General features: G+C 38.4%; 2 protein-coding genes across 5 annotated transcripts in view; one reads left to right on the forward strand and one right to left on the reverse strand.

Moving 5' to 3' along the window:
* The window catches only part of RHOQ (ras homolog family member Q), a 26,901-nt gene extending 17,029 nt beyond the window's left edge, over nt 1–9,872 (forward strand). For 2 of the 3 annotated variants that reach the window (XM_030034358.1, XM_030034360.1), the window contains exons 4-5: nt 148–243; nt 992–8,049. In XM_030034358.1, the coding sequence (XP_029890218.1) occupies nt 148–243; nt 992–1,147 (252 nt within the window). In that variant the 3' untranslated portion in view covers nt 1,148–8,049. Of the gene's footprint in view, nt 1–147; nt 244–991; nt 8,050–8,495 lie in introns of those variants that run through there. The other variant, XR_005933793.1, reaches the window with a different exon arrangement.
* PIGF (phosphatidylinositol glycan anchor biosynthesis class F) overlaps nt 1,328–17,101 on the reverse strand; it is a 22,504-nt gene continuing 6,730 nt past the window's right edge. For both annotated transcript variants that reach the window (XM_030034356.2, XM_030034357.2), the window contains exons 5-6: nt 12,691–12,799; nt 1,328–1,700 (exon numbers count right to left, since the gene is read on the reverse strand). In XM_030034356.2, coding sequence (XP_029890216.1) covers nt 1,587–1,700; nt 12,691–12,799 — 223 coding nt within the window. In that variant the 3' untranslated portion in view covers nt 1,328–1,586. The remainder of the gene's footprint in view (nt 1,701–12,690; nt 12,800–17,101) is intronic.

The following is a 17,101-nucleotide window of genomic DNA, read 5'->3' on the forward strand; positions in this document are numbered from 1 at the left end:
GGTCCATGATCTGAGTCGTGATGTGACTCCATTCTTATACATGTAATATTCCATTAAATAATTCTGCTTTAAAAAGAGGGTATCATATAGCCTGCTGACTTTTGTTTAGAAAAAGTACTCCAACATAACTGCAATCTTTCTTGCTAGATTGATCTTCGTGATGATCCAAAAACTTTGGCAAGACTGAATGATATGAAAGAGAAGCCCATATCTGTGGAGCAAGGACAGAAGTTAGCAAAAGAGGTAAACCGGACACTCCTAAATGAAACCAATTAGCAAAGAAGCAAAAAACCCTATTTCCAATTGACTTTTTCTTCCTTTACTACTTTGCCCATTTTTTTTACCAGCCAACATATGAAACCTTATGACTGGTTACCAGTTAACAATATTTACTTACATTGTTGAATACAGCTAACAAGCAGACCTGTGTAATAGCACTTCCCTGTTAGTAATAGTTCTAACTTTCTGTGTAGACACTTGTAAAAACTACATAAGCATTAGTCAGAGAGAATTAAAATCATGGAGTGGTTGAGGTTGGAAGAGACCTCTCCTGCTCAAGCAAAGTTTTGGAAGCATCTTCAAGAAATTATTAGAGAATGCTGTACTACCATTTTAACACACTGCGTGGATAATGCTTATCTGGACACTTATTTATAGAGTCTTATTTTTGAAACATAAATTGGTCATGTAATTCTGTAATTCTTTTTTGCTGTTCAATTATCAAAAATACCTTAGGACCCCACTGCTAATCCAAAGAGCTTGTTTAATATGCTTCCTTTATAAATGAAACCAACTTAAATACATTCCAGATCTTTGGCCAAAAGACAAACCTTCTTTTCTCCCACAGGGGGATGCACATGCAGATAATTTTTCTAGATCACAGCCAAACATTGTGATGTCACTATAAAAAAAACCCAAAAATGCAGAAGTGCACAGATAGAACTGAACATCTAAAATACATTACTATTGAATTAACTTATTTTCTTGACAGATAGGGGCCTACTGCTATGTGGAGTGTTCAGCTTTAACACAGAAAGGACTGAAGACCGTTTTTGATGAAGCTATTATAGCGATCCTAACTCCAAAGAAACACACAGTGAAGAAGAGAATAGGCTCAAGATGCATAAACTGCTGTTTGATCACGTGAGATATATTTGGCAATGGGCAGGCTTACTGTGAAATTCTACTGAATTTAAATACAATGCATTAAGTACACAGCAAACTTGTTACAGGTCTGAAAGCTAAACTACAATTCTGCCTTCTACAACCAGTGAAATCCAGAGGAATAAAATCAAACTCAATGAACTTGTAATAAGAAGCCACCACATCTGTTAGAAATATTTTATTCAGACTGGAAGGTACAATCTCTCAGGGTTACATAGTCTAGAGGAAGCAAAACTGCACCATGCTGAAACAGCACCTGTGTGATTTTATTGAGTGGAGATGCTTGGTCTGAAATACTCTAAATGAATTTGGATAGTCTTCTGCTTTGACTATACATATATCTCTCTCTTAAAAAAACCAACTTTTGCACAGTCTGTATGGAATCTGCACAAAGAAATACCTTGTCTCTCTCTTTGCTCCAGTTATCTGCTTTTGTATGTAAGCTGCTTCCGGTTCCAGTGTATCCACAGAGGTGCAATAATCAGACCAGCCATATAGCCAAAGGTAGCTCCGAGGGAACAGGAAATGGGCCATACCTGAGGGGAGAACACAAGGTAAAAGCAGGCAATGAGGAAAATGTTTGTGAGCACAAATTCTCAGTGTAATCTAGGTACTAAAAGACAGTACAGTCTTATTCTACTTTAAAGCTTGACGTGCTTTCCTAAAAATGCCAAAAGTGTAAACAATCATCTTCATGAACACTAAATGCTGTTGTACAGGTTTTAATTAATATGCATTAAAATGTAACCAGGCTTCTGGCTATTGCAGACTTTAGTTCGATATTCCCAGAACTGTGTGGAAAAACTTACAAGTATTTATATTCCCTGAAGTGTTCAGCTAACCTAACTTCCTGTTCTGCTGCACACATTTGGAAATCTACAGATTTCTTGGCAATTTCTCCTTCCAATCTCTCATGGTGTTCTGAAACTTTTAGAGGTGTGTATAAATGAATGAATAACCCAATAAGGCCAGAGACTGAGATGGATAGAGGGTTTTTCTTTCTTTTTTTTTTTCTTGAAAAGTAGGCAAACGGATGAATTTCCCTCTGGCTAGCAGTAGGGAGGGAACATAAATTTGGAAACTGACTGAACATCTTGCACCCAGTTCAGCAAACGTAGTAAGCCAAGTTATGCTAAAGAGAGCTTATAATTAAAGCTTTATGTCCTAGTATAAGAACAGGGAACTGACTCAATACAGCTGACTCACTTTTACAGACCGCTTAGTACTGAGGCAAAGTAGTAATGGGATTCTCCTCCTGCCCCCTTTTATTTTTAAAATTGGTATTAATTTGCAGGGAGGATTGGCCAAAACAAACCTTAACCAGTCTGTCCTCAGATGTAGCTTATATTACCAGTCAACTGTGTACTGCATTTGATGAAAGTCTCAACTAAGTTAGTGATTAAAAATATTTATTGTAGAATAAACTGAATTCCCATCCCTCTTCAAAATTCTCCTTTGCATATTTTTTTTGCAAGGACAATTTTGCACTTCCTGCTGTACAGTGCACGTTCCTGAAGCAAGTACAGACTGCACTCTCCTATTTTTTTAAGTTTTAAATTAAGGGGGATATTTCCACCTTCTATCGTACTTGAGACTGAGAAATGCACTAGACATTAAAGAAAATATCCACATCTCTGTGTCCAGCCTTCTTTTCTACTTCATTTTGACTTGCAAGTCATGAATATCAAATGAACTGACTCTTAATGGTACTGGTTCCTCCTAGCTCTGATTCTTCTCTTTACTTCATTATCACTTGGAAAAACATATTTATTCACATCCTTTGATCATGGGAATTTTAACTAGGAATAAGAGTAACGTATTTTGTCCTCTGCTGTTTCATCTTCACAGTCTCCTCAGTTGTTTCATCTTCACATTCCTTAGCATTTGCAGTTTTATATATTATTTGGAGGTCTTAAGAGTGTAGCAAAGATGACTATAAACAAGGTGCCTTAGGTACTCTTTATTGACCTTGTTTCATTCTTCCATTTCTGGACATTCTGTCTCTGCTACTTGTTTTTGTTGCTGAATATTTTGGCTGTTGCCTCTCAAACCAAAGACTTGCTTGTTTTCATTCATTTAACAGTGGTATTGTAGATCTTCTATAAAAAGCCTTGAGAACCTTTGGCATGGTAAGACACTATGTGTATTTAAAACTCACATGAGTTTGTGGCCTTGGCTAAACCTACACTTCAGGTAGATCTTTTCAACTTTTAGATGAAATGTAATTAAGTTATTTCTAGCATTTTGCATATTACATGTCTAAAGGATAAAACAATAAAAAAGTCCCTGCAATCCCAGCTGCTTATTCAGTAACGTTCAGTTGGAACAGGAGCTGTACTTTCTTATCCACTGATGAAGTCAAATACCACTCTAATATCTATAAAACTATGGACAGAGGGTTCATAACTCAGTGGTCTTTTTATATCAAATTCTCTGAGTGATCAATGATCCTTCATTAAATTTTACCTACATTAGGTGGATCTGTAGTTGCCTATTTGCTTTTCAGAAGCATAGGCAGATGTTGGACTCCGAATTTTTCATGATCCCTTAACTAGAGAGTCAATATCCCTGATGACCCATTGACCCTGTACCTTTTGGTATTTTGTGTATAGTGGGTGACTGCTGGTATGATTAAAAGGATCTCTGATGATTGTTGCAGCTTCTTTTACCAGACTGAACTGCAACTTGGAACATGGTTTTTCAATAGTTATGTAACTTTCAATATTAATTATGCCTCTGTCTGTCTTCCAAAGCATTGAATTTTTGCTTTGCTTTTTAAAAAAAACAGTGTTACCTTACAGAAGCTTCAGGCTGTCTCTCACTTAACACATGAGTCTCTGACCTCTGAAATCCAACCCTCACCAATGGCAGTTGGCAAAGATACGGGACACAGCGAAGAGACCATAAAATACTTCATCTCACTGTCTATGAATGAGACAGAAAAGAAACACCACCTCATCCCTTCTAGTGGCATAGAACAGACCTCATTATGCTGGTCAGATGGCCCAAAGTAGTTCTGAAGGCAGTTTGATTGGCCTTTTGAAAACTCCCTAAGCACAGGAATTAAAAGCCTGGACTTAAGAGCGTTGCTGTCCTTATGCTATTTTCTCTAACCCTCAAGGCAGGGCAAAAAAGACCCTAACAAACAGGTAATGATACTAGTTCTGCACCTTTTATTTTTGACTGCTGGCCTTTGGGCTACATATAGCCAGATGCACCACCGATGGGTGTATCTAAAGCAGCAAGTTATCAAAGACAGATAAGATGTGGCTCTTAAGCACATCAGCTGCACTCATGTAATAGCCCTTGCAATAGCCCTTTTTGTCCATCTATGAAAGTGGGTTGCTTTATTTTGCATTAACTACTGGCCTCGTTTTTCTGAGGCCCGATCACTTTCCACTGGACCTTTTTAAATTAATTTGACTTGCTTGATCAGTCTGTTTTTGCCCTGTCTTTCATATTATCTCTTAAACTTGGTTTAGCTTCCCTGACTTGGTATGAACTGCCTCTAAGTGATAAAAATCTAAGCAGTTAATATCCATCTGCCTGTTCTAAGAGATTCCATTCCACTTATTTAAAGTATGCAACTTGTAATACACCACTCTCACCCCCTGAGAGCTATTCAGCTCAGTTTCTCCTACTTTATGCTCCCTTCTGCCGTGAGGAAGCTGACATATCCTATCTCAGTATTGATGTCATTTCTAGGCTGGGTCAGCAGCAGGGGAATAAGATGTTAGGCAACATTGCCTAACTGCACTTCTTCTGAGGGGGAAGATGATTGATCTGGAGAGAAAAGTGTGGGGAGTGCAAGACACAGGACAGAGCATTCTTCAGGAAACTGTCATGAAATGCTTTGTCTGTCCCAGCACCTGGGAAGCATCAGCTACCATCCTCACAGCCTAGTACAAGAAGAGTCAGTTTACGTATCAAATGCAAGAAGAAAAAGGCAATTTTAACAACCTGTATATGATTACTAGAAATCTGAACAGCAGCTTGGCAAAAACAGATCTCCACCTACATGCTTAACAAGCACAAAAATTGCATTTTAAGGGACAGAGCGTGAGCCAGTGGTTAATGCAAAACAATCCTGACTTCTACTATTTGTTTAAACTTTCTTTTTGCCTTTTCATCTGGCAGCAGTGATAGGACTTAGGCTGGCTAAATAGACACTGCAGAACTGCCAGGTTTCTAGTATATGTTAGAACTCATTTTAAGAATAAGGACTCAAAATAGGAATTGCCAACCTTTCAGGACACAAATAAGCTAGTTTCCTGAGTGCTTTTTAGAAGACCTATGAGCTAATGTGAGAATGCTTAGCATATTGCATGGAAAGCAGAGCATGTTGCAGGAGCCCAGCAAGGTACCTAGCTCTGCTCTACTATGCATGTAGCTAGTTAAACCACAATTCTGACTGCATGACAGTTTTGTCATCTATTACAAGTGTGTAACTTGCATCCTATGTAATAGGAATTACATAGACATTGATAAGGACATAGGCCAGATTCTTATAGGCCAGAGCAGCAACACCCTAGTAAAGTTTTTAAAGATACTATAAAGTAAGCAGCTGACTGCTGGAACTTTAATTATACAAATGCAAATACAGTGGGGCAATCTATGGTACTTACTTTTTTTTTTTTTTTCTTTAGGTGAGTGCTTTCCTCATATTCTTAAACTCAATTTTTTTGTATGCTTCCCATTTCAAGCGATCCATTTCTGACTGTCAATTAGAAAGCTATGTAATAATTTGTTTCATTTTAAAACTGAATAAATGAGCACAATTACTTTCCCTCCCTGTTTCTAACATGCCTTAAATTCCTGATTGTTTAGTCCGTACTGTCTTAAAAATTTCAGTACATGCCTTTAATCTATTTTGGTTGCATGCACATGTTAACTAAAAGCGTTTTACCACACTGTACAGAATGTGTGTGTTGACAAGCACATGCTGAGGAGAAGAAAGTGTGAGGTTTTTTTCAGGCTGGCATTTGTAACCAGAAGTTGTTTTTGTGGATTTGTGTTCTAAAGTTATAGCAAGCATAACTGCCTTTGATCTCACTATGAAGGTTTACATTAAGAAAACATATCATTAAATAAACAATGATAACCACACTGAAGTGGAACAAGCTTATACCTCAGTTTTAAAAAACCTAAACCACTGGATATTATATCCCCTTTACTCACATAAAGGAACTTCTTTTACAACAAAACTTTCACAATAGGTAGTAGATCCAAAAGGATATACAAGAAGGGAACTCTCTGACCTGTGTTAAGAATAACAAAGTACTATGAAAGTTTATAGTCCTAATTCAGCTTACTCAAGTAACCACCAAGAACTGTATCCAAGATTCTCCAGATTATTTTTCAGGTTACAAATGTCTGAGAGGTACCTAGGTTAATATTTACAGTCATATTGGCTAAATTACATGGCAGTCAATTAACTCATTTGAGTTACATCAGCACTACCTATTATGTTTGTGGTATCTAGTATAAAGTGGGAATACATCAATATATGAAAACACTATAAGCACAATATTGTTTCAAAGTCACTTCTTATGGTTAGTAACAGGTACTAGGGATCACAACTATGCTACAAAAAAACAGGTGGATGGATGGGCATGCACCCAGTAAACCCAGGAACATGTTTTAAAAGTCTGTTATCAAAACATGCAATAAATCCAGGAACTTCACAATTTCCAAAATTCAGTTGTTGTCAATGATGAATGGAGTGTCTGGAATACTAGTTCCACCACATATAAAGCCTGCTGATAAGGTTCTGGTCTTTAATAATAGCATCTTGTTCTGCAACTAAATTACGTCTGCTGAGCAGAGAAAGGATGTGTCACAATGTGTCTAGTAACACCTTAACGATCCCCTTCTGTTACAGTGGTGTTGTGCTTTAAGGTGCCATTTCTCATATGACACATGAAGCCAGGATCACATGTGGTTATTAAAAGTACACCATCAACTTGAAATAGGCAATCTGAAAAAATTGAGCAACTGTAACAAAGGAAGTTATTTTCTATTTCTTTGCTAGAACGGTCCTAACGAACTGTAATGCTTCGATACCCACTGTGCATCAGAGGGCTAGAGGTGAATGTACAACTCTCTAAATCTTTTGAACGTTGTCTAGAATAGCCTTATTTAAATGATCATAATTAAGTGTTGCAAACCTTTTTTAAAATTGTTTAAGAATTACATAGCAATCTAAAAACTTTGGCAAAATTATTCTACCAGTCTGACACTTGTAATAAACTGAAACATGTCTTGCAGAGTAAGTCTTGAAAAGTTTGGGGGGTGTTTTTGTGGTTGGTTTGTTTTTGTATTTTTTTTCCTTTAAGTACAGAAATGTAACTACTGTAGGGACTAACTTGCAATCCTATAAGGCAACTATCTTTACCTTTGTCTGAGATCGATAGGCTTAATTCTGCAGACCTAGAGCCAGGAACAACCATTGAGTAGGCCTCCCTGACCAACTGTTTTGCATAGTTACAAAATAATTTTTTCTGAAAACTAGCAGGGGGGCAATAGGCATGGCCAACTTATGTTAAAAAGTTACTTTAAGAACAACAACAGAATAATGAAGAACAATGAATCATCAGGATACCAACTGACTTTCAGCAATATATTTTATACTTCCAACAGAAATGCTTTATATATTTTTCATTTCCATTCTGAAAAATTATTCAGATAATTAATGGCATTTTATTTCCAAAACAATATTCTGTTCCTATTAAGTAATATTTACTTAGTGCAAAAGTTGTTGTATGCTAAAAAAATGCATTTTGCATTATTATTTTTAAATGTAGACAGGCCCACTAATCTGAATATCCCCTGTATGCAGTATTTTTCAAACAAACATGGAAAATAAAGTGAAGATTTTCTGAGGAATCTGTATTTTTCTCGGTTTTGTTGCATGTCACAAGAGGTATGTGTAAAGAACCAATATGTTTTCTTTGGTTTATGAATAACTCAGGATGAAGTAGCATTTTGGTTTTAGCCATTAGCACATGAATTGGAACTCCTGATGATTAATTTCATACCAAGTTTACTCCACAGAAGTCTGAAGTACTTTGAATTAAAAACAAATTCTAGTGAAAGATAGACAAAACATTGACATCTGATTTTCTGATCAGGTAAGATATAGGTAATGGTACTACAAACTTCTCAGCTTCTACTAATATATCTCAACCATGATGGGATGACTACCACATAATTTTTCAGTTCTATTCAGATTGCAGGAAAAGATGCTAGTCCCAATACAGACAGCTAAGGATGGGGAAATAGATTAGCAAAAAATGAACCTAATGTTGCCCTCAATTGCTTTTTCTTTTAAGGCCACAAAGCAGCAACAAAGTGACATTAGAAGAACTGCCATATTTATCAGTGTGGCAATTCAGACAACGGGTGCCTTGCAGAAAAATGCAGGCACCTTTTTTCAATGCTCTGTTGGAATTCCAGCATCCTCAGTACTCTCTCTTTCCTTCAATCTCTTGTTTGCTTCAGGTGAGTGACTACAGGCCATTTTCATTTGAAGCCATTTCTGTGAACTAAACTGGCTTCACAGAAGTGGCTTTACATACTCCACTCTCTGAACTGGACTACAGTCAATTTAAAAGTAGACAGTAGACACTCAGAAACTGTCTGCACTTTGAAGTATAGACACTAGATTTGATAAAGTGCTAAATCCTGATCAAGTGGAAAAATGTACCAACTCAAGACACAGTGCTTAACTTTTTGTGTAAACCTCAGGTTATAATAGATTGTTCTAACAGAGCTAAATCAATACCAATAGCATTTTTCATTCCAAACTCATAGTGCATTTCTGCATCTGCTGGATGTCAGGCGTTTTTGCCAACTTTTGACATAAACCACAACACAGGGCTATAGCACAAGAGCAGCAGCAGCAATCCTTTGGTTTGCTTTATCACGTATTTCTCAACTGTTGTTCTCTGGGTTGTTGACCAATCCAATTCTTGTAATATCAATTTCACCTTGTCTACAACAGTCCTTAAATAATGAATTGTCTGAAGCTAAAGGTACAAATGCAGCTGTGTTTTCCATAACATGTTGTTAAACCACAAACACTAACCATAACCAATAGAAAAAACAGAACGAGATTTTGCAACAAGCAGGCTTAAAGGCCTTAACACTGCTCTCTAAAATGCTAATACCACTTTAGTCTTGCCCATATAATAAGATTTAAACCACATTTTCTGTTCTAGAGCAGAGCCATTTCCACTACAGATTTAAAAAACAAACAAATTTGTTTACAACAAAAAGCCTAAAATACAAAAAGGAAAACAATCACTAATGAAACCTGTTCTTATCTCAAAAGCTGGCCTTGAGTCCAAAGACTAAGCTATTCTGTTTAAGTCCCTTTTTGGATCTGAGAAGGGTAAATCCAAAAATGTAATCCTCAAGCTCTCTGCTTCTAGGCTAATAGAAGAAACAGCTGATTTCAAAAGCATGACAGCTTAATACTTTATTCATACAGATGCCTAGAAGTAATTTGGTTTTGACGGGGCTCTGATTACTTTTAAGCCTACATTAAGATCTACATGATTTTTTTTCAGACCTTGCTTGGGACTTAATCTGTAGGTGTTCCCGTAAGCATACCAGTTGGGTTAGGTTCTATACAACACACTGACAGTCCATGTCTTTTGGGGAGATTGTTTGTTTGTTTGTTTGAAATAAAGAACCTCTTCCTGCAACTGCATTATGTACAGGTATTTTTATGTTCAGTAAGTCAGTGGTTAGACTGGTCACTCAGGAGATAAGCAATCTGCACTAAAGATACTCTTCTCCTCTTTCATTGCTACAGTGAAAGAATCTACTATGAATTTCTGTAATCACCTGACATCAGGTAGCAAAAGGAATACTCTTGTAAAAAGAGGTTTTGTTGCTAGTGCCCAGTGAACTTCTGAAGAATAGAAATATCTCTTGGCTCTAAATATTTCTGAAACAGCAATGCAGAACTACTACACACAACTCAATACCTGTGTTGTTGAATCCATACTACTCAGTGGGGATAGAAAGACAAAAGACTCGCATCAACTGTTGCATGAAGTTCAGTGTTTCCAGAGAACCTGATTCGTATATATCTCAGTATGGCTGAACTGGGAAACAGTGTTTCCTGGGCAACTATTGAAAATGCCTGGCCAAGACACCTTTTTTTTTTTTCCCCTTCTGTGCCTTGGTGACCAATATTTAAGAGATCACCTTCACAAAAATATTAAAATTATCAATAGGTGAAAACTTGGAGAGCTGTGAACAGGATCTCTAACAAGCTACTTTAAAGAGGTTAATTTCTGTCTTGGAGATTTGTTACCATTTTGGTGCTTCACTGTTGCTTTGCTGAGATAATTGACTTTAAAAACTACATTACATTTTAACAATAACTTCTTTCATTTCCCTTTATACAGCAGATCTTAAAAAATTAGCACTTAAAACTGCAGTTTTCAAAGACCATTGAAGTGGCAGCCTGCAGGACTGATAAGCAAACTTCTTGAATTGCTCACATGATGATTAATGATCAAGCAGTTCAGACCCAAAATGGAAAGCAAGATTTCTCCCCCCCACACACACTATTTTAAACCCTACAAAGTAAAAGGTGGAGAAATGGGGATGGGGAAGTGAGGGGAACTTAAGGGAAATAAAATAGCAGCAAATGCTATGGATCTAGGTACAGGAAAACTGCTTTGATGCAGGACTTGATAGTCAGAAGCTCCCCTGCCAACTTGGGTATCAGGAGTATATCAGATATGCAGGTGGAGACAGTGAAGGAAAAGGGAAATGCAGACAGAGTTTCTGCTGCTGCCTGAATTCTCTGGGGAGCATTCATGCCCAGAAACAGCTCGTGACAAGTTACGGCATCTGAGGTTTCTGCAGATGCTTTGCTGTTCTGAAGAGTCAGATAATATCTTTTTAGATGTCTAAGTATAGATTATAGAGCTTAACTTCTGTCAGTCATGTTTGGCTTTTATTGACTTGGAAGAGTTTTCAAACAGAAAGAGCTGCCAGACCATCACCAAACTTGTGTCTCCTACTATGGGAGGAGGGGAGAATGGACAAATAAAGTAAAAAATTAACTATACTTAAAGTATCTGTCTTAATCTATCAGTGTCTTTGTTTTGTTAATCAGAGCCTACTGACTTATGATTAAGTTTTCCTTCTATCATTGGTGCATAAAAGGTGAACTTTTTATACACAGCATATTAGCAAAGTCTGATATTTTGGGAATAAAATAAAACCTGCCAGATGTGACATGCCATTTTAAAATCCTAGCTGAGCAAGAAAAAAGTGCATGCCTCTCATTGGAACAGGAAAGCGAATAAGACTTTGCAAGAAGACATGAGATTGTACTTCAATGAAACCCTTGATTTTTGGGTTACATTCACGTCCATCACCAGTTAACTAGTCCCAACACATACTTATGTCAGGCTGATCATGAAACATCTTGCAAGAGTAAAACCAAGTGTTTTTAGGGAAGAAAATGTGATTTTTTTAACTTAAAAGTATTGACCTACTCCTCTATTATTTTTACATAGAAATTTTAATATCTCATTACACTGTTGTAAAAGAAAGGCTGGTGGCATAAAAGCAGTCTGTTAGCTACTTACGGAAGACAATTTTCCATTGCAGCTCTAAGCCACAACATCTCTACAATATCAGAGAAAACTGTGTTGCCTGTTACACTATTTTCTGAAAGAAACCTTTGAAACCATCTGCTTAAGAACAGGCCTGGTAGATACTACTCAGCTGAGAGTTTATGAGTTCAGTAACCTGAGGAAAGAAAATATCCACTGAGGACATTTAGGAAAAAGTGTCTCATCATTTTGTGGCAACTGCAGACTTCAGTTATGTTTAATGGAATCACTTCTCCATGCCAACAAAAATATTAAGAAAATGGCATGGACATTTGAATTTATAAAGACAGAATCTGCGATGCTAGCTTCACATTTTTTATCATGCAACTACAAAGCTAATGCTTGCCTTCCTTTGAAATCAGAAGGTAAGTTTTTAGTACAGTGTGTTGGCCACACCATTTCCACAAATCAATCCAAATCCATTTAAAACGCATTCTGTTAAGTGCTTTTATGGAAGATAGAGGGGAACTAAAACACTAGGAAAGCATCTTTCCTTCCCTATCCATAAACAATAAAAGCTACCAGACTGAAGGCAGACAAACTTGGAGCCATCTTCATCATTTCACATTTCTCCTCCTGCTTGTCTAGCTTCTTCTTATCAAAATACTTACAGCTCTATTTCATGATAAAATTTGCATGCAACAGACACTCATAAATCTGTAACAAAGAACCTATCAAAAATGGAGGTAAAAATTTTGCATTTTACATCCTTACACTGTAAGCACAGATGCTTCCAATGACTTCTTAAATGTCTGGCATAACCCCGTAGGAACAGCTTATGAGTAAGTCCAATATACCTGTACAGTTTCAGAGCAATTTTGTGTGGCATGCATATCCAGAAAATTAATATTTTTATATTTATAATAAAGGTGTGCATACTAACCTGCCAAGGCCGATCCCAATCAAGAGGAATAGGAAATGCTCCAAACCAAGCTCCAAGTATACTGCACATGGTAGTAATCTGTAGACTGCTTTCCCAGATGGACGTAGCTCTGTAAAAACAGTGTTAGAAGATTTCAAGAGCAGAAATTATCATGTCAGAATGTTAGATCTGATTTCTCCCAAGATTTTTGAGACTACAAACAGATATAAAAATCCATATATTTGATAAATAGCATGCAGGTTTCTCCTAAAAGATACAAACTATGTAAAATGTAAGTTGCATATTTTAGCTATAATCACAATCCTTCTATACCACACATTCAGGAGATTTTTTTCCCCCTTGAGATGTTTACTGCAAAAGCTAATTTATTTTACCGGGAAGTACTCCTGTTGAGCTTGAAACACTGACTGAGCAAATGAAAATATCACAATGATATTGTGTGCATTGCAGGGAGAAACAGACATGAAAGGGTAGCTTGGGATTGTACAGAAAAGCGCAAGCACAGTTATGAAGTACTCTATGATATAGACATGTTATTATTTGACAACTACGACAATTTGAAATTTAAAATAGAAGTCCACTGTGTGAATATTCCAAAGCAAGTTTCCATCAACTGAAAAGAAACACTGCAAATAAATGTAACCTGCATGTTGCAGCGCTTCAGCAATATTGCATCCAAGTTCAAGTACGCTGGCTGCCCAATAAATTTATTGCATGCTAAAGAACTCTTGCATTGCCAATCATGGCACATATCATATCATAAGAGATGTTAATGACTTCAGTTCTCAGCTTATTGCCTTCTGCCACTACTGACTTCAAAAGTTTTGTAACAGTTGGATTTCTATTTAATAGATAAGCACTTGCTGCTTATCATCAGTCTACCAAGTGATTGCTTTTGCTTTTCTCAAGCCATGATCATTTGAGTAGAATCATAGAATCATTTAGGTTGGAAAAGACCTTCAAGATCATCAAGTCCAACCATCATCCATACCTGCTAAACCATGTTCTGGAGTACCTCGTCTACATGCTTTTTGAATACCTCCAGGGATGGTGACTCAACCACTTCCTGGGCAGCCTGTTCCAATACCTGACAACCCTCTCAGTAAAGAAATTTTTCCTAATATCCAACCTAAACCTCCCCTGCCACAACTTGAGGCCATTTCCTCTCATCCTATCTCCAGCCACCTGGCAGAAGAGACCAGCACCCACCTCACTACAACCCCCCTTCAGGTAGTTGTAGAGAGCAATAAGGTCTCCCCTCAGCCTCCTCTTCTCCAGACTAAACAACCCCAGCTCCCTCAGCTGCTCCTCATAAGACTTGTGCTCCAGGCCCCTCACCAACTTGGTTGCCCTTCTCTGGACACGCTCCAGCACCTCAATGTCTTTCCTGTAGTGAGGGGCCCAAAACTGAACACAGTACTTGAGGTGCGGCCTCACCAGTGCTGAGTACAGGGGAACAATCACCTCCCTGCTCCTGCTGGCCACACTATTTCTGATGCAGGCCAGGATGCCGTTGGCCTTCTTGGCCACCTGGGCACACTGCTGGCTCATATTCAGCCGGCTGTCAACCAGCACCCCCAGGTCTTTCTCTGCTGGGCAGCTTTCCAGCCACTCTTCCCCAAGCCTGTAGCGCTGCATGAGGTTGCTGTGACCCAAGTGCAGGACCCGGCACTTGGCCTTGTTGAACTCATATAATTGGCCTCAGCCCATCGATCCAGCCTGTCCAGATCTCTCTGTAGAGTCTCCCTTCCCTCAAGCAGATCAACCCTGCCTCCCAAGTTGGTATCATCTGTGAACTTGCTGAGGGTGCACTCAATCCCCTCGTCCAGATCACTGATAAAGATATTAAACAGAACGGGCCCCAACACCGAGCCCTGAGGAACACCACTTGTGACCCGCCGCCAACTGGATTTAACTCCATTCACCACAACCCTCTGGGCTCGTCCATCCAGCCAGTTTTTCACCCAGTGAAGACTAGACTTGTCGAAGCCATGAGATGCCAGCTTCTCAAGGAGTATGCCATGAGAGACAGTGTCAAAGGCCTTGCTGAAGTCAAGGTAGACAACATCCACAGCCTTTCCCTCATCCACTAGGCAGGTCACCTGGTCATAGAAGGAGATCAGGTTGGTCAAGCAGGACCTGCCTCTCGTAAACCCATGCTGACTGGGCCTGATCCCCTGCTTGTCCTGCACATGTCATGTGAGCGCTCTCAAGACAAGCTGTTCCATAATCTTACCCAGTACCGAGGTCAAGCTGACAGGCCTGTAGTTCCCCGGATCCTCCCTCCAACCCTTCTTGTAAATGGGAGTCACGTTGGCAAGCCTCCAGTCCTCTGGGACCTCCCCTGTTGACCAGGATCACTGACAGATAATAGAGAGTGGCTTTACAAGCACCTCTGCCAGTTCCCTCAGTACTCTTGGATGGATCCCATCTGGTCCCATAGATTTGTGAGTGTCCAGATGGCGTAGTAGGTCACTAGTTATTTCCTCCTGGATTAAGGGAGGTATATTCTGCTCTCCATCCTTGCCTTCAGCTCAGGGGGCAGAGTACCCTGAGGATAATTGATCTCCCTATTAAAGACTGAGGCAAAGGTAGCATTAAGTACCTCAGCCTTTTCCTCATCTCCGGTGGCAATGTTCCCTTCTGTATCCATTAAAGGATAGATATTCTCCTTGGGATTCTTTTTACTGTTAACATATTTGTAAAAACATTTTTTGTTGTCCCTTACAATAGTGGCCAGATTGAGCTCTAGCTGAGCTTTTCCCTTTCTAATTTTCTCTCTGTATGATCTAACAAGATCCCTGTACTCCTCCCAAGTTGCCTGAGTACTTGGTACCAATTAAGAAACAAGAACAGCAGAAGTTCAGAACACAGCAGGGCACAGTTCTGAGATAGGAGAACCAGGCTGAAATCCCTGCTCCAAATCAGTAAGGTAAGAGATCTGAATCCTAAGTTTGCTACATCTCAGATTATAAACACAAACCTAGCTTTAGCTAACAGAAGAAAAAAGGTGTGCATTTTTTATGGATAGAACACTAGATGGATAGTAAACTCTGAAATTCACATGTGCTGTTTAGGTTGCATGACGTGAAAGCTTTAACCCTACACCTTGTTTGGAAGAGTCTAAAATTTCTGACTTTACTCCTGAGTACACCTAACTCATTGCTGCATTTGCTATTGACCGAACAGCTCACAAGTGTAAAGCAAACATTTTTTCATTGTTTGCAAAATAAAGGTCATACAGATTATAGTATTTATGTGCACGGTTGACATTTTGAGCAGAACTGTTTCTTCTACAATAACCGCATCCCTTTAACTTAAAACACTCCATTTCAATTCACAATCCTACTAGCTTGAGATTTTTTTTAAAAGGGAAAGGTCCTGATTTAACTATAAAACTGTTTAGGAGTCTGCACATAGAAAATTCTTGTAAATTATTTTCAGAAGCTGAATAACTGAGTGGAGAGCTGTTAGGCAGCACGGGGAAGAGAACATTCACTACAGCCTTAAAGCAGTGAAAGAGCCAGCAGAATACACTGAGGACTGACTGAGGTACATTTATACCCCACAAGACATCTTACCTGGTAAATCTACACGCACATTGCTGCACCATATGGACATATCAGACTGAGTCCAAAAGCAAAACAACAGAATTAGCAAGGCACAGTGCCCAAGTGCAGAACAGCCATTGGTAGTTTGGCAACCATTTGGGCTGCTAATTCAACTACTCTGCAGCATGGACACTGGCTACTCAAATACAACCTGACTTGTCCTCCAATGTTATCCCGATGGAACTATGCTTTGATTATTCTCTTTTCTTTGTGGAATGTCACCTATAGGGATTTTTGCGGGTATTCTTTAACCCACTAACCCATCACTTAAACCCCGCATTCGCACGAGGCTAACAACTGCAGCAACATTTATAAACTTTGAGTTTTATAGGTTTCTTTATTTTTTAACTATGAATGAACTACAACTAAGATCATTCTGCAGGCAAAACTAGCAATACTTAAGATAATAAAATGATCACTAGTGGCACAAAGGCCTTTTAAAGCCTAAAGTAATTATTTAACCCCTTTAAATAATACAATACATTAAGTGCTGTTTTAAATAATGTTTGAATTAAGAGGTTAGCTAACATAAAAGAATTTACTAAGATAACTCCTGAATAGACAAGATCTGGAATTTTGGGCTGCAGCAGCACTTAGCATTTGATGATGCCTACCTTTACAAAGGATGTTTCCAAGACTGTACAAGTTTGCAGGTCACAAACAAGTGATAACATAGGTGAAATGAAAACTGGAAGGAGCCCTAAAGTTATGTTTTTATACTAGATTTTGGCAAGCTCCAAATAAAATCTGTTTCCCATCCAGGTCACATCTTATAATTGCTATTATACCAGAAATTTCAA

This window comes from Aquila chrysaetos, chromosome 13 (assembly GCF_900496995.4).
Source record: "Aquila chrysaetos chrysaetos chromosome 13, bAquChr1.4, whole genome shotgun sequence".
Taxonomy (NCBI): Eukaryota; Metazoa; Chordata; class Aves; order Accipitriformes; family Accipitridae; genus Aquila; species Aquila chrysaetos.